General features: G+C 48.1%; 2 protein-coding genes and 1 pseudogene across 7 annotated transcripts in view; 1 reads left to right on the top strand and 2 right to left on the bottom strand.

The window, feature by feature from the left end:
• The window catches only part of LOC125537033 (calcium-dependent protein kinase 18), a 47,535-nt gene extending 23,229 nt beyond the window's left edge, over nucleotides 1-24,306 (bottom strand). For 2 of the 6 annotated variants that reach the window (XM_087543828.1, XM_087543831.1), the window contains exons 1-6: nucleotides 23,947-24,305; nucleotides 14,244-14,374; nucleotides 11,956-11,997; nucleotides 5,472-5,583; nucleotides 5,311-5,389; nucleotides 5,021-5,190 (exon numbers count right to left, since the gene is read on the bottom strand). In XM_087543828.1, the coding sequence (XP_087399954.1) occupies nucleotides 5,021-5,190; nucleotides 5,311-5,389; nucleotides 5,472-5,583; nucleotides 11,956-11,997; nucleotides 14,244-14,374; nucleotides 23,947-24,204 (792 nt within the window). In that variant the 5' untranslated portion in view covers nucleotides 24,205-24,305. Of the gene's footprint in view, nucleotides 1-5,020; nucleotides 5,191-5,310; nucleotides 5,390-5,471; nucleotides 5,584-11,955; nucleotides 11,998-14,243; nucleotides 14,375-14,672; nucleotides 19,656-19,693; nucleotides 20,353-23,946 lie in introns of those variants that run through there. The other 4 variants (XM_087543830.1, XM_087543833.1, XM_087543832.1 and 1 more) reach the window with 4 other exon arrangements.
• LOC147985007 (uncharacterized) lies at nucleotides 6,261-7,252 on the top strand (annotated as a pseudogene).
• Nucleotides 11,956-14,237, bottom strand: LOC125532035 (uncharacterized). The gene has a single exon (XM_087543834.1). It carries the CDS (start codon nucleotides 13,299-13,301, stop codon nucleotides 12,231-12,233), a length of 1,071 nt encoding a protein of 356 aa, XP_087399960.1. The 5' UTR covers nucleotides 13,302-14,237; the 3' UTR covers nucleotides 11,956-12,230.
• Nucleotides 24,307-24,524: the final 218 nt, after the last annotated feature.

The following is a 24,524-nucleotide window of genomic DNA, read 5'->3' as shown; positions in this document are numbered from 1 at the left end:
GCATTATGTCCATAAAATCATTTCTTCGGAGATTGCTTAGGCATGCTCTGTAGGGTGAAAACCCACGATCTGACCGTTCAGTGATTAGATCACGTGGCAGCGGTGCTTGCGCGCCACTTGTTTCCTTCCTGGATGCGTTGCTTTCGGGGTACCTTTCTCGCAGTTTGTGTGGTGTGGTGTCAAAGACGGTGAAAAGTTGTTTTTGCTTATTTGTTGTGCATGGTTGGTCATGTCAGCTTTAGGCATCTTGCCCAACAAGAGCCTCGAGTATGAAGTGGTAGACGTCAAGAGAGATGGGGACCAAATTATCCTGGTCAAGCTGGTAGTTGGGGACTTAGTTCTCAATGTTATCAGCGTGTATGCCCAGCAAGTAGGCCATAATGATAACACCAAGAGGGAGTTCCGGGAAGGCCTGGAGGACATGGTTAGGTGTGTACCGATTGGCGAGAAGCTCTTCATAGGAGGAGACCTCAATGGCCACGTGGGTACATCTAACATGGGTTTTGAAGGGGTGCATGGGGGCTTTGGCTATGGCATCAGGAATCAAGAAGTGGAAGATGTCTTAAGCTTTGCTCTAGCCTACGACCTGATCGTAGCTAACACCCTCTTTTAAAAGAGAGAATCACATCTAGTGACTTTTTGCAGTGGTCAACACTCTAGCCAAATTTCATCCTCTCGAGAAGAGAAGACAGGCGTGCGCACCTAGATTGTATGGTGATACCTGGAGAGAGTGTCAACCTCAGCATAAGCTCGTGGTGGCTGACTTCTGCTTTCGGATTCGTGTCCAGTGGGATAAGCGTGCCAAAGTTGCTAGAACAAAGTGGTGGAAGCTCAAGGGGGAGGTAGCTCAGGCGTTCAAGGAGAGGGTCATTAAGGAGGGCCCTTGGAAGGAAGGAGGCGATGCAAACAATATGTGGATGAAGATGGCGACTTACATTCGTAAGGTGGCCTCAGAAGAGTTTGGAGTGTCCAAGGGAAGTAGAAGAGAAGCTAAAGATACCTGGTGGTGGAATGATGATGTTCAGAAGGCTATTAAGGAGAAGAAAGATTGTTTTAGACGACTCTGCCTAGATAGGAGTGCAGACAACATAGAGAAGTACAAGATGGCAAAGAAGGCCGCAAAGCCAGCTGTGAGTGAAGCAAGGGGTCGGGCGTATGAGGACCTCTACCAGCGGTTAGACACGAAGTTAGGCGAAAGGGATATCTATAAGATGGCCAAGATCCGAGAGAGGAAGACAAGGGATGTTGACCAAGTCAAATGCATCAAGGACGGAGCAGACCAACTCCTAGTGAAGGACGAGGAGATTAAGCATAGATGGCGGGAGTACTTCGACAAGCTGTTCAATGAGGAGAATGAGAGCTCTACCATTAAACTGGATGACTCCTTTGATGATACCAATAGGCGCTTTGTGCGGCGAATCCAGGAGTTGGAAGTCAAGGAGGCTTTAAAAAGGATGAAAGGAGGCAAGGCGATGGGCCCTGATTGTATCCCCATTAAGGTGTGGAGAGGCCTCGGAGACATAGCTATAGTATGGCTAACTAAGCTTTTCAACCTCATTTTTCGGGCAAACAAGATGCCAGAAGAATGGAGACGGAGTATATTAGTACCAATCTTCAAGAACAAGGGGGATGTTCAGAGTTGTACTAATTATCATGGAATTAAGCTGATGAGCCATATAATGAAGTTGTGGGAGAGTCATTGAGCACCACTTAAGAAGTATTACGAGCGTGACCAAAAATCAATTTGGTTTCATGCCTGGGAGGTCGACCATGGAAGCCATTTTCTTGGTACGACAATTCATGGAGAGATACAAGGAGCAAACGGACCTGCATATGGTGTTCATTGACTTTGAGAAGACCTAAGATAAGATATCGCGGAATGTCATGTGGTGGGCCTTGGAGAAACACAAAGTCCTAGCAAAGTACATTACCCTCATCAAGGACATGTATGATAATGTTGTGACAAGTGTTCAAACAAGTGATGGCGACACTGATGATTTCCCGATTAAAATAGGACTGCACCAGGGTCAGCTTTGAGCCCTTATCTTTTCGCTCTGGTGATGGATGAGGTCACAAAGGATATACAAGGAGATATCCCATGGTGTATGCTCTTTGCGGATGATGCGGTGCTAGCTGATGATAGTCGGACGGGGTCAATAGGAAGTTAGAGCTATGAAGACAAACCTTGGAATCCAAAGGCTTTAGACTTAGTAGAACTAAAACCAAGTACTCCCTCCGTCCCAAAATTCTTGTCTTAGATTTGTCTAAATACGGATGTATCTAGTTACGTTTTAGTGTTAGATACATCTGTATCTAGACAAATCTAAGACAAGAATTTTGGGACGGAGGGAGTACATGAGATGCGGTTTCAATACTACTAGGCACGAGGAGGTTAGCCTGGATGGGCAGGTGGTGCCTCAGAAGGGCACCTTTAGATATTTGGGGTCTATACTGCAGAACGATGGGGATATCAATGAAGATGTGCATCATCGAATCAAAGCCGGATGGATGAAGTGGCGCCAAGCTTATGGCATTCTCTATAAGAGTGCCACAAAAGCTAAAAGGCAAGTTCTATAGGACGGCGGTTCGACCCGCAATGTTGTATGGCGCTAAGTGTTGGCCGACTAAAAGGCGACATGTTCAACAGTTAGGTGTGGCGGAGATGCGCATGTTGAGATGGATGTGTGGCCACACAAGGAAGGACCGAGTCCGGAACGATGATATACAAGATAAAGTTGGGGTAGCACCGGTTGAAGAGAAGCTTGTCCAACATCGTCTGAGATGGTTTGGGCATATTCAGCGCAGACCTCCAGAAGCACCAGTGCATGGCAGACGGCTAAAATGTGCCGATAATGTCAAGAGAGGTCAGGGTAGACCGAACTTGACATGGGAGGAGTCTGTAAAGAGGGATCTGAAAGACTGGAGTATCACCAGAGAACTAGCCATGGACAGGGGGTGCGTGGAAGCTTGCTATCCATGTGCCAGAATCATCAGTTGGTTGCGAGATCTTATGGGTTTCACCTCTAGCTTACCCCAACTTGTTTGGGACATCTTTCGGGTTGTGTGCATCCCATCCTCAATGTCTTGACTAGGTCTATGATATTATGTTTATGTTTATGTGGTGTTGTTGTTTGTGTGCATCCTCAATGTCTTGACTAGGTCGTGATATTATGTTGCTGCAGAGGCCGGGTGTAAATGGTATCATCTTGATATTACTAAATTATTACACTTTGCCACGAAAAAAATAAAAAATTTGCTTTCCATCTTTCTATCCACGTGTACACCTTATCGAGTCACGTGAGGGGGGTGTATATGTGGATTACCCAACCTTCTTGATCAGTTCGGTCTTTTGGTTCTACTGGTTGGTGCACAAAACGTAATAGTTTGCTCCAAATTTAAGGCCATTTACAGTTTCATGTCGTATACTCCCTCTATCTATATAGGGCCTAATGCGTTTTTCAAGACTAAGTTTGACCACATGTTAAAGGGATAGTATATGACATGCAAGTTACACAAAGCATACTGTCAAATTCGTACCAGTGTGGGCTCGTACGCGCGCTTCCCGCGGCCGCCCACCTGAAGTACCAATGGCACCGCTAGCCCGACAAGTCACTTGTCCCAGCTATTCGAACTGCCGGCTGAAGCTTTTATTGTCACCGGTCATAGCATGCCTCGTTGCAGGTCCTAACAGTGTCACTGCTTGCAGTCATCGTCTCCCCGTCACAACATCCACCACCACCCGTCCCAGAATCCAACGTCTTCCGTTGCATCTCTAGTGGCAAGCTCATAGCATCCGCCACTGCCGGTCCCAGCATCCATCGTAGCCGGTCCTAGCTTCCACTGACGCCGGTCGCGGCATTCTCGACTCCGGAGCGCTCCCTGCCGTAGCTTCCCGTGTCGCCGGTTGCAACTCCGGGAGCAGCTGGTCCCAGCTCACGGCGCCGCTGGTTGCAACATCCAACTCATGCGGTCGCCAGTGCCTCCGTCCACGGCGCCACCGCTTGCATAACATCGTACGTCCAGCCCATCACGCCATCATAACACCAGAGACGCTAGTCGCCGCATCTGCAGTTGTAGCATCGGTTTCCGCCCTTGCAGCGAACGGTGTTGTCAACCCACCTTGCCATAGCTCTGCCCCTGATGGCCAGCAACCAGCCCCCACCCCCCCACCCCCCCTCCCCCAAATCTGGACGCAAGAGGAGGGAGAACGAGGAAGTGCTCCTGTCCCCTTGGAGAAAGGAGAGAAGTGAGGAAAAAGCAGAGGAAACGGGTGGAGGAGACCGCCCCTGCGTGAAGAGATAAGGTAGCGGTGTGCGCGGTGCATGGGCCCCAGCAGCCGCGTGGCACCAACGTGTGGTGGTCGAGCATGAATCGCACAACAATCGGAGGGCAAGCATGCGACCAGCCAGGAGTTGTGGCCGGTCGGCTGATCCAAATTACTTCCCACGATAAAACGAGGTTTCCAAGAGTTAGTTGGACGGGAAAATGAAACAATTTATTATTATTATTTCCTGGGTGGGTCCCACATAAAGGAGGGATCAACACCGTGGCGGTGCGGAGTCAGCAGTTAACGCGGTCAAAGCCGGGTAAACGGGGCAGGGGGGTTGAATCCTAACCGGGTTGTCACACCCGATGTGAACACATCATCGGTGGACTAGTGTAAGGGGATGAGAAGAGAGTGGGCCAGCCCAGGGTGTTGTAGGGCCGCGTGTGGCCAACGGCCGTGTGCGCGTGAGGGGTACTTAGGCTGTACCGTGGCATGAGTTAAGCATGTATGGAAATTGGATCTGAACCTTCTCATCCCCTCTTCGTCTAGCTCTCACCTAGTACTTCTCTGTTTCCTCCCCGATTCCTTCCCTGTGCGATCGATCCCCTTCCATAGGGTTTCCGGTCGTCACACAGGTTGAATAGTTTAGGGTGTAGGATAACCGGTTTTGAAGTTGAGGGTTGATTCCTAAACCAACGTGTAAGTTCAGGGTTGAAAAGTAGACTTCTCTCATGATAGTTTAGGTAAAGTTACCTCTTTAAAGATTCCATCTTCAGTTTTGTCCCAGAAAGGTCGTCTTCCGCACAACAGAATATATGTAATAACACCAATGCTCCAAACATCGGATTCCGGCCCTGACTTGCGCTTAAGCACTTCTGGTGCTACATAGTAGGCACTTCCAACAATGTCACGAAACTGCTTCCCTGTGAGTAGACAGATCAATTTAAATGCCACCTCGGGAGCAATATATATGATTCATATGTACAGGAAAGTAAGTCAAGCATGAATACTATGAAACAAGTTGTTACAACATATGCAAGCACCTGGTGTTATAAAGTCTGAAAGGCCAAAATCTGTAGCCTTGAGGGGGGAGCCCTCCTTTAATGACTTGAAGAGGAAGTTCTGGCAACACAATATGATGCATTAATTCGAAAGATCACTTAATCTTGACAGCCCGGTTCCATCTCACATTTTTGGAGTATACCTCAGGTTTCATATCTCGGTGAACCAAACCATGCAAATGGCACTCAGCTGCAACCTTGAGCATCTGTCGTACAACTACTGCAGCATCTTTTTCGCTATAACGGCTATCTTTTCTGCAAGGGCATAAAATATGTAAGATCAGTAGAGTTGCTATTTTCTGCATGCAGCAAAAAGGAGCCAGGTATATATTACATCCTTCGACGGATATCTTACAATTGATGCCTAGTCTACGTCATCTGGATACGCAAATGCCTAGTCTTACTCACTCGGTAGATCTCTTAAAATTCGTAGGGCTTCAGGCATCAATGACATAGATGCTTTCTGTAAGAAGAGATAATATCATGCATTGTATTCTGATAGGTTTCCTACCCAAGAGCTAGTCCGGTTTCCTTCTATGCATATTTCCTTGTAGTGTTTAAACTGTGGCATAGAGATAGGACTTGGCTAGGATTTCTGTATATATACTCGACACCTCCGATAAATACAATCACGTTGATCTCTCCTAAATTACTCCCTCCGTTTCAGTTTACAAGTCCTGCGCATATACCTAGGTTGCCAATTTTATCACCCTAATATAAACTATATAACACAAAAATTATATCGTTTGAAAATAGAACATCTGAAGTTTATATTGGTATATTTTTTGTAATATATGACTTGTATTAGGTTGCTCAAATTGACGACCTAGGGGTACGCGCACGCCCTGTAAACTGAGAGAGGGAGTACATGGTATCAGATACCTATCGATTCTAAACCTAGCTTCTTCTGCAGCTATCTCCTTCCTGTCGCCATGTCGCGCTCCTCCTCAAGAATCGACGGCGGCGGCAATCCTTTCGCCGACCTCGGCGACTCCGCTCCTCGTGCTTCCGGTCCCTCGGCTGTGGCGATCCAACTCCTCTCCATCCATTCCCATGTGCCCACTATCCTTGATTTCGAGGAGTCCAACTTCACCATCAGGCAGACTCACTTCAACATCACCTTCCGCAAGCTCGGGCTTGTTGATCACATCAACGGCACCGTCGACGCCCAGCTCATGCTCCATGACGTCGAGTGACGCTGATTGACCAGTGTATTGTCTCTTGGTTGTACACGTCGATCTCTCACGACATCCTTGACATCAACATCCAGCCGGCGGACACGGCCGAGCGGGCATGGAACGCCCTCAACAACCTCTTCCTTGACAATCGTCTTCAACGGGCGATTTATGCCAAGCACGAGTTCCACACCCTTGTGCAAGGTGATCTTACCATCATGGCTTACTCCAGCCGCCTCAAGTGCATCGCCGACACGCTTCGCGACGTCGGCGCTCCGGTCAGCGACCAAGACATGCTCCTCGCCTTCATCAACGGGCTCAACGGTCAGTTCGGCCACTCCATCGCCGCGCTGACCATCAATCCCGTCGGCCTCACCTTCGCCAAGGCTCGCTCGGCCTTGCTTCAGGAGGAACGTTGCCTCGCCCGCTACACGCAGCTGCCGACGACTCCCACCGCTCTCTTTGCTGGTGGTGCTCCTCCTCGTGCTGCTCAGCTGCTACCCATCCCTGCGCCGGCCCCTACTCTCCGCCCTGCCACCCCTACAGGCAACGGCAGACATGGTCGCAAGAAGAAGAATACCCAGACCGCAGGTGCACCTGCGCCTCACCCGAGTAGCACTTCAGCTTCTGCATGGCCCATGGGCGCCTATCACGTGTCTGGGATGTTTCAAGCGTGGGCGCCCTCCTGGCGCGCTCCCAGCTCGGGCATCCTCGGACCACACCCACCGACATCGCTCCTCCTGGCATGATGCACCAGGCCATGGCGCCTTCTGGTATGATCTACCCTTGCTACTACCCTCCTCCTCCAACGCCAATGCAGCCATGGGATCAGGCGCCACTTCATGCAGCCCTGCATAACCTCTCTCTTTAGGGAGGTAGCGCTGGCCAAGATTGGTTCCTCAACACCGGGGCTTCTTCTCATCTCGCAAACACACCCAGTATCCTCTCCAATCCAACTCTTTTTTCTTCTCCTACTCGTGTCATCGTCGGTAACGGTGCTGGCCTGCCCATCACACACATCGGCGATGCGTCCCTTAGCACCACCTCTTTTCCTATTCATCTTTGTGATATTTCTATTACTCCCGATCTCATTAAAAAACTTATTTTTGTTCGTGCTTTAACTCGTCAAAATCCTATCACTGTTGAATTTGACGGTCTTGGTTCTTCTATCAAGGATCTTCACACTCGGGCGGTGATTTTGTGATGTGACAGTGACAGCGAGCTCTGCCCACTTGTCCCTGGTTCGCCGGCGTCTCCACAAGCTCATCTCACCACCGCCTCCACCGACATATGGCACCACCGGCTTGGCCATCCAGGGCGCGACTCCATGTCTAGAACACTAGCGTCTTTTGAATTCTCGTGTAATAAATCTCCCTCTACAACATGTAATGCTTGTAGGTTAGGCAAACATGTCCTTCTTCCGTTTGAAACTTCGATGTCTAGGGCTACTTGTGCTTTTGAACTTCTTCATTGCGATGTTTGGACCTCTCCTGTTCCGAGTATATCCGGGTATAAATTTTATCTAGTCATTCTTGATGATTTTTCCCACCATGTTTCCACTTTTCCATTGCGTCATAAATCCGAAGTTTTTTCGCACTTCACAAACTTTCATGCCTATGTTGCTACACAATTTCAACGCCCCATCATTAGCTTTCAAACAGATAATGGACGCGAGTTTGATAATCATGCCACCTGGGATTTCTTTGCCAAACATGGCATTCGCTTTCGTCTCTCCTGTCCATACACGTCTCAACAAAACGGGCGTGCTGAATGAATTCTTCGCACTCTCAACGACTCGGTTCGCACTTTGCTCTTTCATGCCCATCTACCTCCACGTTTTTGGGCAAAAACCTTGAGCACTACTACTTATCTCTTAAACCTCCGTCCTTGCAAACCTCGCAATCACCAAACCCCGCACGAACTTCTCTTTGGTTCCCCTCCAGATTATACGCATCTTCGTGTTTTTGGCTGTCTCTGTTAACCCAGCCTCACGACCACAGCTCAGCATAAGCTTGCTCCCCGCTCAGCCGCTTGTACCTTTCTCGGTTACCCTCCTGAGCAACATGGCTATTGGTGCTATGATCCTTCCACTCGTCGCATACTAACGTCGCGTCATGTTTATTTCGACAAGAAAATTGTTCCTTTCAGGGACACGAGCACCTCGCCACCAAGGAACACCTCTCTCTCGAGCCGTCACCGGTGATCCTTCCGGCAGCCAATGATCGTCGCCGACATGGACCAGCTCCCCCGGCCACCCCGCCCGCCCCTGCATCCTCCTTAGGCGCGGGGAACGTCGCTGCTACACCGCCATCATCCCCAACTGCCGCTACTGGTTCGGCTGCTGCTGCAGCGAATTCCCTTGCCATGACAGAAAATCCGTCTGTCGTGGCAGCAGATTCTACCCCAGGCTCTTCACTTCAAACGGCTGCAATGGCACAATACCATGTTGCCATGGCCCCGTCCTCTACACCGAGGACCAACGCCTCCAGCTCGCCGGCGTCCTTCGACAGGACACCGTCGTCGCCGTCTTCAAGTTCTTCTGCACCCGGCGTCTCTTCCATCTCGCCGGACCACGTGTCCTTCCCATGACCTTGGCGGGCCTCCTCCATCGATGGTGCCGCTACCTCGAACGCCTCATGCTCAGACGAGTGGCAGCCGTCGCATTCTATGGTGACCCGTGCTCAAGCTGGCAAGTTACTGCCGAATCAGAAGTACGCCCGGGACTATGTTGCTTTTGCTAGCACTGAAACTTCGCCATCACCATTGCCCTGTTTGGTCCGTCAGGCTCTTCGTGATCCTCATTGGCTTGCCGCTATGACAGAGGAATTCGACGCTCTTACAGCCAACCGGACTTGGACTCTTGTTCCCCGTCCTCCCGGTGCTCATGTGGTCACCTGTAAATGGGTGTTTCGTCACAAGTTTCATGAAGATGGTGCCATGGACTGATACAAAGCTCGCTGGGTTGTCCATGGATTTACTCAACGCCCCAGAGTTGATTTTGGTGAGACTTTTAGCCTTGTTGTCAAGCCTGCAACCGTCCGCACCGTTCTGCACCTTGCTTCCTCACGGCGATGGCCAGTCCACCAGCTTGATGTCAGCAACGCTTTCCTCAATGGCGTCCTTGTTGAGCGTGTTTACTCTCAGCAACCGACTGGTTTCATCGACCGTGCTCACCCGGATCATGTTTGTCCGCTCGCAAAGTCTTTTATGGTCTTCGGCAGGCGCCCCGGGCTTGGTACACTCGGATTGGTACTTTTCTTCGACGCATTGGGTTCACCATCACCACTTTGGATAGCTCTCTCTTTGTTCTCCGTCGAGCATCCGAAACTACATATTTGCTGCTATATGTCGATGATATTGTCCTGACTATGTCCTCACCAGCATTCCTTCGGTCCATCATCATACAACTTCAGGCTGAATTCAAGATGAAGGATCTTGGTCCTCTGAATTTTTTCCTTGGAGTTCATGTGCGTCGGACAGCCTCTGGTTTCTTCTTGTCACAAGAGAGATATGCCGAAGAACTCTTGGAACGTGCAGCTATGTCTAATTGCACACCCGCTGCCACGCCGGTTGACACGAAGCCCAAGGTCTCCTGCTTCTGCCGGCAAGGTCTCCTGCTTCTGCCGGCAAGGATTATCATGATGCAACGTTTTACCGTAGCATCGTAGGTGCTTTGCAATACCTCACATTGACGCGTCCGGATATTTCCTATGCTGTTGGCCAGATATGTCTTCACATGCATGCACCGAAGGACGTTCACTGGGCTCTCATCAAAAGACTTTTGCGCTACATCCGTGGCATGACGTCTCATGGTTTGGTCATGCGTGGTTCTTCCTCTACCGAGCTTGCGGCATACTCAGACACTGACTGGGTTGGCTACCCCGACACCCGCAGGTCGACCTCTGGTTTTTGTATCTATCTTGGCGATAGTCTTGTGTCGTGGTCCTCCAAGCGACAACCAACGGTCTCCCGGTCAAGTGCTGAAGTTGAGTATCGTTCTCTTGCGAACACGGTCGCTGAATGTTGCTGGCTACGGCAACTTCTCGGAGAACTACACTGCCCCATCAACAAAGCTACCGTTGTCTTCTGTGACAATGTCTCCGCAATTTATTTGTCCGTCAATCCAGTGCATCATCGTTGTACAAAGCATATTGAGCTCGACATTCACTTTGTGCGTGAGAAGGTTGCTCTTGGACAGTTTCGAGTAGTTCATGTTCCTGTTCCTACCACTGATCAACTCGCGGACATCATGACCAAAGGACTACCAACAGCAAGTTTTCAACGCTTTCGTTCCAGTCTCGGCATCATCAACGACGACGCTTCGACTGGGTGGGGGTGTAAGAAGAAATAATATCATGCATTGTATTCTGATAGGTTTCCTACCCAAGAGCTAGTCCGGCCACCGTTTCCTTCCATGTATATTTCCTTGTGGTGTTTAAACCATGGCATAGAGATAGAACTTGGCTAGGACTTCTGTATATATAGTCGACACCTCCGATGAATACAATCATGTTGATCTCTCCTAAACTACACCTTCTAGTGACATATTAATACAATATCGATCATAAACACGTAGCCGATGAATTTAGAAATGAGCAGCCCTCTATGCATGTTCAACCACAACCCATACTGTGATCGAATTGGAACTACCAGAGGAATGGTAGTTTTAACCCAGGCACATGCAATCAGGTAAGGTCAATGAACATTCTGTTCCACATACCAGAATCATGCACGGACTTCAGCATTCTATGGTCTGTAAAAAGAACTATCAGGCAGTAACGTTATGTTGGGCATGATAATAGTTTGGCACATCAGTCTACATCTATGTTTACATCTTATCGCGTACAATGTGCTGTTCTGCTGAGTAGATACTTTTCTCATACCTTGAGAAAGATATCTGCGCAATTTTTGTGATATATTTGACATTTTACTCGATGATTTTGAAGGAAACGTGGAAATCAATTCAAACGTGTGCATGCAGAATTGGTTTCAACTTGAAGGAGTAATAATGTAACATATATCCATACAAAATTACAGCCTACGGTCAAGCACACTATGTGTGATAGCTCAGCTTCTCAATCTTTATTTTATCTAGGATGAGGAATCACAACGTAAGAAATAAATATCAACAGTAGCTCCAATATTCCAAAATACTAGCCTTCAAAAGGGAAATCTTCAGCATATAAATCATTGCTGCATATTTTGCTCGTAATAAGAAAATCAAAATATTAAAACTATAAATAAATAAATAAGAAATATTCGCCATAGAGTGACAAAACGTTGGTCGAAAATTGCACCTAACTGAACCATGAAATTTCAACATTTAAGCCCAGTAGCGCATCTAAGAAACCATAGTATAACTCATAGGTTACCAGCATGGAAACAAGTTATAAAAAAATGTGATAAAGGTAAGAGTTGTGGGAAAAAAGTCAAGGATTCTCGTAGTTCTTACTTGGCTAATATGTGGTCAAGCAACTCACCACCCTCACATAATCTGTCAAAGCCAAGTCAGAAAGTCCGAGACTGCATTAGTTTGTACCGTTCCTTAAACATAAACGGAAACAAAGACTGCGGAAAATCAAGAACTGCTTGCAGACTGATTTTGTCCATACTTTTTATATATGTAAATCCAGTATTATTTCTAGAATTTCTCAAAGGTATGCCAATGTTATGCCAGTTTGCATGTAAAGGCATCAACTCATGTCATCAAACATTTAAACAGTAAAATTATCTATCACACTTGAAACCTACTTGTAAGGCACAAACTAAAATCCTAAGCATCACTAAGCTCAACTCCTTCCGAAAACAGTTTACAGCGAGCTTTGTATCGGGCACGGGAGCAGAGGGGAAACCACCATTGCTGTAGGCGGCGTTGAGCATGGCCGCGTGTTCCCAGGACGAGGGATGGTGCTGGTGGAGCGGAGCAGTGGGCGCCGGTGGGGCGGGAAGGAGGGGATAAGCCTGCGCATGAGAGCCCGGGAGCGGGCCGAGGACGCCGGCGGCATTCGGCGGGATCCAGCCGGAGCGCGGGTAGGGGATCGCCATCCCGTAGGGCGCGAAGTAGCCGGTGAAGGGCGACGGCAGGGGAGGAGCAGCGTGGCCGCGTCCAGTGTGGTCGCCTCGTCCACGACCGCGGCCACGGCCACCACGGTCACCACCGTCGCGGTCACCGCGTCCACGGCCAGGGTGCGGGAGCGGCTGGGGAGGGGCGGCCGGAGCACTAGTGGAGGAGCGATCCGGCGGGGCACGGCCGCCTGTGCTGGAGCCGGCACCAGAGGCGCTGCCACCCGTCAGCGCGAATGCGGAGGCGCTCTCTTCAGCCGCGCGATGCTCCTGGGATTCCTCGGCCAGGACGACCCGAGAGAGGACGGTGTCGAAGGGCAGGTCCTGGTCACCAAGGACGACCCGGATCGTTTCGAGCCGCTTGTCGAGGCCGTGGAGGAATTGGGTGGTGAGATCCACCTCGGTGACGGCGCGGTCGATGTCGGCGAGGGCATCGGTGAGGAGCTTCATCTGGCGAGCGTACTCGGAGACGGACAGGTCGCCCTGCTTGAGGTTGCGGTACTTGCGATTGAGGATCATGAAGCGAGCGGCGCGATTGGCGAGGAAGTAGTCGCGGATCTTGGTCCAGAGGGCGAAGGTGGTCGTGGCGCCGACGACGTGGTCACACATGGTGTCCGAAAGGGTGGCGTAGATCCAGAGAGCGACATGAGCATCGAGCTCGAGGTAGGTGGCGGAAGCATTTGGTGGCGGCGGATGGTCGATGAGGTAGGAGACGCTGTAGCGGACGAGGACCATGAGGAAGAAGGTCTTCCATTTGTGATAGTTGTGATCGGCGGGGTTGAGGAGAAACTTGATGTGATTGGTGATATGGTCCTGGAATATGGGAAGGCGGGGAGCAGGCGCCGGAGGAGCAGGGGGAACACCGGCGTTGAACAGAGGGGCAAACTGGGTGCCAGCTGCGGGGGTGGTGCCGTTGAGGAGAGAGGGGGAGGTGCCGAAAACGAACGGCGGGGAGGAAGCAGTGGAGGAGGCCGCGCCAGGCGCCGTCAAAGAGGACGAGAGATCGCCGGGGGAGGTGGCAGAGCTCGTGGCGGCGGCGGTGGAGGAATGAGTCGCGCCATGGGGCGCCTGGTAACTGATACCAAGTTGGAGAGATTGTTTCTGTATTCACTGAATCAATGAGGTTACAACGTGTATACATATACCCCGCAGGGAGAGAGCGAGCGCTCCTGGAAAAGTGGCACGCAGGCCACGAGCGTTGCTAGATCCTAATATCTAGGAGAGGACTCAGTTTACAGACTTAACGTTACATACACAAGTGACCGTTTAACACCGCACCCCCTCTTAAAAGTTCGCACGAATCTTAAAGTTACTCAAAAAGGCTATTGCCATGTTACCCTGCAGATCAAACATATTTAATAGATTGATTTGAATACAGAAGACTATATTACCCTTTTTATTGAAGGGGTAACTTCTAATGTCCACCTTTAATCTGCATCGAAATCTGTAAACTTTTCTAGGGGGGGTGTACCAAAGCAAAGTTCGTGTATAAATATCAAATAGACAACAAAAACAACAACAACAACAACAACAACAACAACAACAAAGCCTTTGGTCCCAAACAAGTTGGGGTAGGCTAGAGGTGAAACCCATAAGATCTCGCAACCAAATAGACCTGACTAAGAAATCAAATTTCCACTGATTTTATTAAGATTTGACAGGTTTACCAAAACTTACTCCATAACAATATATATGTAGTTATCATCCTCGAATGCATTGTAAAAATGTACAACATTTTCATGCCCATGTAAGGCCTTGAGTATTTTAACTTCTCGCTTTACATCTTCAACAGCAACAGGAAGGACCATCTGCAAGGACAACAGCTCATACATCAGAAGTTAGTGTGGAGTACTTAATTATGCGCAATATATATCAACTACGTGTTTCTGAAAGATTTTTCAACATAAATTGGAACTGGGCTGGTATTATGAGCTATTTGTGTTGGATAAGTAAAGGGTTATCTCTGGTAACTTCTTCCATTTGTGACAGTGTTAAGATGTGACCTCAATACATGTAAGCAAAGGCAATGCATATCTATAGACGACAGTAAATGGGTCCATGTCATAGGCCCCTGTAGCACCGATAGACATTTCCTTACCACTTTACCTTTCTTTCGAAACTGCTGCGTAGACGATACTGCAGAGACGACATGCAGCCGACACTCGTATCCTACGGTGGACCAGCGCTGCTGCTGTACATTGGATGGTGTGATCTTCTGCATCGTCCTCAAATCGTGTGGGCATCGTCGTGTGTATAGCAGGATTGCCTTTCTTTTTGCGAGAATCCTTATCAATTCATTTTGATGTTGCAAAATATCTAGTACTCCCTCCGTTCACAAATATAAGATGTTTTGGATATTTCAATATGGACTACATAGTACATACAGACTGAAATAGTGAACAAACACACTAAGGCCTCATTTGGTTACGTGGGATCCCCCCGGTATCCCCGATAAAATCCAGGGCTCGTCACCCACGCGACGAATCAGCCCGAGGAAAACCAACGGGTCATTTGGTTGCTCATCGCCTGGGGATTTTCTGGCCCGATCCACCTTGTTTCCCAGGGAGATCAATCCACGACTCGAGAGATCGGGCAGGAAACCCACGCCTCCGCTCTCTCTCCCACGATCGACTTACACCTAGCGATCTAGCGCGTGGTGCCCCGTCCTCTGGCCACCAAATGAGGTGACACTGATTAGGGAAATCTCCCAGGTGATGGAAGGGGATCTCATCTATCCGGAGAAAATCCCCCGACTGGGGTATGCTGCCCTGGTTTTGTTGGCCTTGCTACCAAACTAGGCCTAAGAGCCTGTTTGGAATCCCTCCGCTCCGCGACTCCGATCCTGAGCGGAGCGGCATGTAGTTATAATTTGGGGAGCTGCTAACCCGGCGTTCTGCGCGCTCAGCTCCGTCCTGGAGGAGTGGAGTGTTGCCGAACAGGGCCTAAAACGTGTCTATATACACCCGATTCACAAAAAAAATAGAACATCTTATATTCTACTAGTATTTGTGAACAGATGGAGTACCTAACTGTGAAGGAGGTGCACCTGAAAATAAGTTAAGCCCAACACTCCAAAAGGAGTTCTTTGGACTTTTGGCTTAATTTGGCAGGTAAGCTGCTACAAGGGCATCTCTAGCCGATCCCCTAAATTTTAGAGGAGTAAACGGCCGAATAAACCATAGTGGAGTATTTTTACTCCTCTAAGTTTTGGTCGTTTCTAGCCAATCCCCTAAATTTAGCGGAGTAAAATTTTGTTTTTGCCAAATTATTCCAATTCTAGTTACATTGCAACTACAAGCACACATATAAAATCCAAACATAATAATTAATGTTCACACAATTCACAAATATTACAAATTCATAGTTTACAAACCAAATTATTCAAATTCATACACATCGCATGGTTCAAATGAAGTAAATAGCATGATAAAAGCACAACTACAAAGTGCTATGGATATGCCACTGATGCTCAAAGATCATCTTGGAGCTGGGTATGAACTTCTCGGTTCTCGATCTTGCGATGCACTTCGAGGAATCTCTAGATCCTATTTGCATCATGCTCTGGCTCAACAGGATTCCCATTGGTGATGTACCGAAAGTTCTCAAGCATGTCTCTCTCATCTTCAATGATTATGTTATGCAAGATGATGCAACAAGTCATGATTTGCCATAGAAACTTGGAGTTCCAATACTCTGCAGGTCCACGAACGATTGCAAAGCGCTTCTGAAGCCACCGAAAGCTCTCTCCACATTCTTCCTAGTCGACTCTTGGCGTGTGGCAAAGTGAGATCTTTAGTTACCTTGACGTGGAATTGTTTTTGCAAATGTGGCACATGGAGGATAGATGTCATCTGCAAGGTAGTAACCCATCATGTACTCACGACCATTGACCATATAGTTGCAAGAAGGAGCATCTCCTGCAACAAGCCTAGCAAACAATGGTGATCTTGACAGCACATTCAAGTCATCGTGAGAGCCAGGCAATCCAAAAAATGAATGCCAGATCCATAGATCCTCCGATGCAACAGCCTCAAGAACGATCGTTGCAGTGGCCTTTGTACCAACATTTCCACCCTGCAGGACAATTCTTCCAGGTCCAGTGCATGCAGTCAACTGATCCTAACATCCCAGATCATCCTCTTTCTTCACTCGCTGCCATAAGCCTCTCAGTGTCTTCCTCGTTGGGTGCCCTCAAGTACTCTGGCCCAAAGGCATCAATCACTGCTTTTGTGAACCTTCCAACGGCCTCCAAGATTGTATCTTCTCCAATGCGGGCATAGTCGTCAATTACATCGGCCGAACACCCATATGCCAGAAATCGAACAGTCGCAATACACTTCATCAAAGGGCTCGCACTTATCTCTCCGCATGCATTCCTTCTAATAAGCTTAAACCAATCATCATACTTCTCGACAGCTTTTGCAATGGTGAGAAAGAGACTTGTGTGCATCTGAAAGCGGTGGCGAAAATACTTCTCTGGATAGGTCAGATTAGGGTCAAAATAATCTCTCATAATCTTGGCTTGGCCCTCCGCTCTATCACGGTCGAGTTGTATGCGGCCAAACTGTGATCCTCTCCTTGGTCGTCGAATATCATCATTGAAAATCATGCCAACAACAATTTCGATGCCATCGTCGTCTTCTTCCTCTTCGGATGACTTCGAAATTGAAACGCCTTGATTCAATTCGATTAGGCAAAACAAAACGAGACAAAAAAACAAAAAAAACTCACCTAGGCAAACCGTCAAACACTTGCAAGGCGGTGGAGATGTACCGGCCGACCGACAACGTCAAGGCCAAACTAGAGGGCGGCGAGGCGTGGGGATGGCCAGCAAAGGTGCCTAACCACAGTGAGATGCCGGGTAGCCAACGAGGAAGAAGATCCGAGGAGGTTTCCATTGAAACGGTCGATGTGGCGGTAGCCACGTTTCAACTCGACTCCGGCGATGGCGACCGGCTCATACTCGAGCAGAAGGGCAGTGAGGGCCAAGAGAGACGGCGACGAAGCGGCGGAGACGGTGGATAGTCGCCGGCAGGTGCACCATCAACAACGCAGTGATGGTTGGGGGGCGAAAAATGGGCGCAACATTTACTCAACCGGATGGAGGCCGGGTGTTTTTAGGCGTCTATGGCGCTGAGAAGTAAAAAAATTACGCCTCTATCCAGTTTACGACTTCGGCTAGGTGCCGGTTAGAGAAATAAACTGAAAATTTTACTCCTCTAACTGAATTTAAGGGATGGGCTAGGGAAACCACATATATAATAAATTGGCAGCATCGCAGATTCCCGCATTTCGTGTTTCCCCACAAAGCCACGTGCAAAACTCCAATCCCACATAAGCTTGGCAAGCCAACCCAGCTGGCCGAATCGACAGGGATGCAAGCAGGCCCACTGGTCAGAGACGATGCAACGACCAGTTGTGTCTGGGCCTTCGTCCGTGGGCTAAGAGGACCGGCCTATCGTACTCAGCTATATTAGTCGTTGCGTATGTAGGTGTGGGTATCATTGATCATTTGTATCCACTGAGATCTTATCCTCTGATCTTCTTCTCCAAGCCTCCTTCCCTGCCGTAACACTCCTCTGTAATCTCTGAAACTCTGAGATATATGAACCATACCCTAGCCATGGCAGGGAATGCTATCAATACCGTAGCATTTGGTATCTAGAGCCTCGTCAGATTCGCAAAAAAAATATTCTCCGGTGATCTGATCCACCGTTGACCCCTAATTCCTGACAAAAGGTGCGATTCCTCCGGGAATTCGCGCAAAACACTTCAGTGTACCTGAGTTGGGTTGGGACAACCGGCGGTGAACCACGGCGAAATCTGACAGATCGACGCTCTCAGCACGCATGGCGGCAGCAAAGATGATGCTGGCGGAGATGCAGCAGCTGATTCAGGTGACCATAGCGCAGAGCAAGGCCGTTTCGGAGGCCGGGGCGCACAACGCTAAGGGAATCGAGGAGCTGCGCACAACGCCAAGGGAATCGAGGAGCTGCGCACCGCCGTCGACAGCTACGCGTCGTCCTCGACAAAGGCGTTCGATGCGCTAGCGCAGACCACCACTGCGTTGCTCGACCGTACAGAGGCAACGATCGGCTTCTCATCGCCAACAGCGGGCTGGATGCAGCGGTGGACGAGATGAAGCGCTCCCTCAATGGGGTCCTCAAACGCGTCTCGTCTCTGGAACAAGTGACTCGCACAACTACTCTGCCGCAACCACAGCAGCGCGCAGGGGGGTAACGGGTGGAGGTGCCGCGCAACGAGGGAAATCCGGCTGGCGCAGAGATGCGGGCATAGCGCAACAACCGATCTGCCCAAGGCCATGGTGAGCATTCCAGCCATCATTTTCAAACATATGAGGAATTCTCTGATGAAATCTATGAGCACGGAGTGTCGCCCAATTTAGCAGCATAGTATTCCCATTCTAGATTTAGTCCTCGCGTTCCTCGGTCTGATTTTCCAAAGTTTGATGGTGATAATCCCAAGTGGTGGAAACAACAATGTGAAAAATATTTCAGGATGTACTTTGTCCAGGCAAATCTATGGGTTGATTTTGCTACCATGCATTTTCAAGGCAATGCTGCTCTCTGGTTGCAGACCTATGAGGCTATGCACACAGTCGACTCCTGGCCTCGGCTGTGTGTTGTAGTTTTTGCCATAGGAATAAGTATTCCAGGTTAATGGATGTATTCTTTGCATTGCGTCAGGAAGGTTCAGTTGATGACTATGCTCATTGTTTTGAGGAGCATATGCACAAGATACTCATGTACAATCCTTCATATGATGAGACATTCTTTGTGAATCGGTTTATGGAAGGACTGAAGCAGGAGATAAGGGTAGCTGTTAAATTGCAACACCCAGTAACTGTGGATGTGGCATTTGCTTGTGCACAAACACAGGAAGCATTGCTAGCAGAGGATACCAATCGTTCAACAGTCAAACAAGATTCGAAGCAGAGGAACAAACAGTACATTCACCAAGGATTACTTGGGCCGGCTCCTGGATATCAGAAAACCAGAGAAAGGGAAATTCTATGAGAAAGGTGATAATCTTAGGGCTCAGAGACGTGCCAGAGGGGAATGTTTTAAATGTGGAGAGAAATTTGGACCAGGTCATAAGTGTCCCACCTCCATTCAGATACATGTTATTGAGGAGTTATTATCAGCACTACAACTCCCAGACAATTCTGATGAGGCACCTGCCAGGGAAGACAGTGATGCTCCATCTGACACAGAAGAAACAGTAATGAAGTTATCTATACAAGCAGTGAGTGGAACTTCTTGCAAAGAGAGTATCAAGTTACAAGGCATGATAGGGAAACTCATCTGCTCATTCTGATTGACTCTTGTAGCTCCAATAACTTCATCAGTGAGAAATTAGTGGAGAAACTGCAGTGCCTTGTCGAGCAACTAACCCTAGCTTCGGTCAGAGTAGTAGGTGGGGGCTTGTTAACCTGCACTAGACAAGTGTTGGGACTCCAATGGTGGTGTCAGGGCACTAGTTTTACTACATCTCTGAAAGCATTACCACTAGATAATTATGACATCATTTTGGGTATGAATTGGTTGGAGACCATGAGTCCCATGTGGGTTGATTCACGCAAGAAGATTATGAATTTCAGTTACAGAAATACAGAAGCAACACTGACAGGAATTCTTGAGACAGCAACTAATTGCAAATAATTGTCAGCACAAGAATTAAAAGGATTACTGCATACTGATGTTGTTGATCACATTATTCAGCTGTATCACATATCGGATACTCTACCAGAGACTCAACTTGTGCCTGAAGAAGTACAGAAGTTGCTTGCTGAACACAAGAATTTGTTCTCAGAACCTACCTCTCTACCTCCACACAGAAGTTTTGATCACAAAATTTCTCTGTTGCCCGGTGCTGTACCTGTCAATGTCAAGCCCTACAGATATAATCCAATCCAAAAAAATGAGATTGAGAAACAAATTACTACTATGTTGCAGCAAGGTATTATCCAACTAAGCTCAAGTGCATTTGCTTCTCCTGTTCTGTTGGTCAGAAAGAAAGATGGTACTTGGCGTTTTTGTGTTGATTATCGTCACTTGAATGCAATCACTGTGAAACACAAGTATCCCATGCCTGTGGTGGATGAGCTCTTGGATGAGCTAGTTGGAGCTACTTGGTTTACCAAGTTAGATTTGAGAGCAGGATACCACCAAATTCGAGTGGTGGAAGGGGAGGAGCATAAAACTGCTTTTAAACTGCATAATGGGTTATATGAATTTAAGGTTATTCCTTTTGGGGTGACAGAAGGACCTGCTACTTTTCAAACTGGAATGAACACTGTTTTGGCTCCCTTACTCAGGATAAGTGTGTTGTGTTTTATGGATGACATATTGGTGTTCAGTGCTACATTCAAAGAACATCTGAAACATCTTAAGGAAGTTTTTGACTTATTAGCTGCCAACCAGTTATATGTTAAGATGAGTAAGTGTTTTTTTGCTCAGCAGAAGTTTAAGAGTATTTGGGACATGTGATTAGCAAGGATGGAGTGAGCACTGACCCTACTAAAGTACAAGTTGTCAAAGACTGGCCTATTCCCACCAATGTCAAACAAGTAAGAGGATTTCTGGGGCTCACAGGATATTACAGAAAATTCATCAAGAACTATGGCATCATCAGTAGAAGTTTGACTGATCTACTCAAGAAAAACATTGTGTTTGTCTGGACCCCTACTAATCAAGAAGCTTTCCAGCAATTACAGACTGCACTGATCACTGCTCCAGTGTTGGCATTACCAGATTTCAATAAACCCTTCACAGTGGAGACAGATGCTAGTAATGTGAGCATTGGAGCAGTTCTGATGCAACAAGAGCATCCTATTGCTTATCTCAGCAAAGCCTTGGGTCCTAAAGCAACTTTCCACTTATGAGGAGTGTTTGGCTATTTTACTAGCGAAACTGCTGTGCGAACGACACAGCATGCACGACAACGGGACGATGCCCAATCCAGCCGTCGGTGGCACTTGACTGCTATACTTAGACGGACTGATATACGCTGTCGTCCACAGATAGTCTGAACATCATCGTGTGCATAGCAGCACTCTTTTACTAGTAGTGGACAAGTGGAAATCTTATCTACAACATGATCATTTTACCATCAACACTGATCACAAAAGTCTGATATGTTACAGTATATGTGGATTGCACTAGCCCTTTCCATCAGTTCGAACTTTTGGTTGCGTTGGCTAGTGCATGAAGCTTAACATGGTATCAGAGCAGGTTTTGAGTTCAAGTCCTGGCTTTTGCAATTTATTTAAAAAATTGTTGATGCCCCCCTTTGTGTCCACGTATAGGCCTCTTGAGTCATACGTGAGCTTTGCGCGCCGTCGCTCTCTTCCGGTTGCACATGTTGACTTGTCTTCCCTGTCACACGTGAGAGGGGGTGTTACAGTATATGTGGATTGCACTCGCCCTTTCCATCAGTTCGAACTTTCGGTTGCGTTGGCTAGTGCATGAAGCTTAACATGATACACTTTCAAGACCAGAAAATTTCTAACCATATTCAACAGAAAGCTCTGTTAAAACTTATGGGCCTCAAATACAGTGTGATGTACAAGAAAGGGTTGGAAAATGGTGCTGCAAATGCTCTGTCTAGAGTGGAAACACAGCCTACAATATTTTCCTTATCTTATTGCACACCCCAGTGGTTGGAAGTAGTAGCTGGTGGTTACTTAACAGACCCCCAAGCAAAGGAATTGCTCACTGAATTAAGTGTTACTGGCAGTAATAACAAGGGTTTCTCCTTACAGCAAGGGATTATCAGGCACAAAGGGAGAGTTTGGTTGGGAGCAAACAAAGAAGCTCAGCAAGCAATTCTGCTCTCATTACACTCGAGTGGCATTGGTGGGCATTCTGGAGTTCAAGCCACATATCAACGAGTGAAAGCTTTATTTTCCTGGCCTGCTCTCAAGCAATTTGTGGAACAATTTGTCAAATCATGTTCTATTTGTCAACAAGCTAAGTCAGAACACATAAAGAAACCAGGTTTGCTAAGCCCTCTTCCAATACCTAAAGAAGCTTGGAATATGGTTAGTATGGATTTCATCAGTGGTCTTCCCAAGAGCAAAAACTATGATACAATCTTGGTTGTTATTGACAAGTTCAGCAAATATGGTCATTTCATACCCATGTGCCATCCCTTTACTGCTCTCTCTGTTGCACAAGCATACTTGGACAATGTCTATAAGCTGCACGGCCTGCCTAAAGTTCTCATCACTGATAGAGATCCCTTGTTTACTAGCAATGTGTGGCAGGAGCTTTGCAAACTCACAGACACCAAGATGAACATGAGTACAGCAAACCACCCTGAGACTGATGGTCAAACAGAAAACTTAAATCAATGTGTGGAAATATTTTTGAGGTGTATGGTCCATTCTGCACCCAAGAAGTGGGTCCAGTGGATTTCACAAGCTGAATACTGGTACAATACAAACTTTCATTCTTCTCTTGGACACACACACACACCCTTCAAAGTTCTCTATGGTTATGAGCCGAGACATCTGGGTGTGGAAAATCTGCAGTCAGATACACCCACAGATCTTACAGTTTGGATGTCCGAGCGGAATGCAATGACTGCACTTATCCGTGATCAACTTCAACGTGCTCAACAACGCATAAAAGCTCAGGAAGACAGGCATCGTTCTGAGAGAGTGTTTCAACCAGGCGATTGGGCATATCTGAAACTTCAGCCGTATATGCAACAATCAGTTGCTCGTCGCACTAACCACAGATTGGGTTTCAAATACTTTGGTCCATTTCAGGTATTGGAGCGAATTGGTGACGTTGCTTATCGCCTTCAATTACCAGCAACTAGCAAGATGCACCCTGTGGTTCATGTCTCCTTGCTCAAGCCCGCTACACCACCAAGTGATGGTGCCAATACAACTGAAGAGCTTCAGTATGCGCATCAATTGGCCGTATCATCCAAGCCCGCGCAAGTTCTGGCGTCTCTATGGGTGCGTGTCAGAGGACGCACACGCAAGTAGTACAAGATCGCTTGGTCAGGTTTAACACTGTCTATGGCAACCTGGGAGTGGTCCAGTGCACTATCAGAGCTTCCTAAGCTTGAGGTCAAGCTGTTGCTTAAGGAGCGGGGGGTGCAACGACCAGTTGTGCCTGGGCCTTCCTCCGTGGGCTGAGAGGTATTAGCCGTTGCGTATGTAGGTGTGGGTATCGTTGATCATTTGTATCCACTGAGATCTTATCCTCTGATCTTCTTCTTCTCCAAGCCTCCTTCCCTGCTGTAACACTCCTCTGTAATCTCTGAAACTCTAGATCTATGAACCATACCCTAGCCATGGCAGCGAATGCTACCAATACTGTAGCAGACGATCACGCACACGTACCTTGTTCTTGTCGATGCGCTTGACGGCGACGCGCTCATCGGACTGGCGGTGGACGGCAGCGAAGGTGTAGCCGAATTGGCCGTGTCCCAGCAGCTTCCCGAGTGCGTACCGCGCCTCGAAGTCCTTGTCGTAGCCGAAGTCCGTCCGCTTCCCGCACGCAACGATCCCCCTGCACCCGCCGCTGCCCTTCCTCCCCTTCTCTTTATTTCCCGCGGGGCCAGCGGGGCTGGCAGCGCTGGAAGAGGTGCAGAGGCCCATCTTCGTCGCCGGCGAAGCCTGCTATTACCATCAATGACGGGAGCAGGATGGATGCAATTTGGTCAAAGCTGAACGGGCTTTTTTTTAGTCGGAATACCACAAGTATAATACGGTGACGGGCGTGTACCGTAAGTATTTAAATATAATATTATTGCTGAGTTTTTTTAGCAACATATTATTGCTGAGTTGGAAAAGAGAAGGAGATAGAAGAGAAGCGGGTTGTAGACTTAGAACATCCCTAGCAGATCCCGCAAACCGGGTGATGTAGTGTGGATATCCTAGGACCGATCTTTCACGAAATGGAGGGGATCCAGTGAAAA

This window comes from Triticum urartu, chromosome 2A (genome assembly GCF_056163025.1).
Source record: "Triticum urartu cultivar PI428250 chromosome 2A, HENAU_Tu73, whole genome shotgun sequence".
NCBI classification, from domain to species: domain Eukaryota; kingdom Viridiplantae; phylum Streptophyta; class Magnoliopsida; order Poales; family Poaceae; genus Triticum; species Triticum urartu.
Note: the sequence above shows the minus strand (reverse complement) of the source record. Positions and strands in the feature narration are given on the sequence as shown.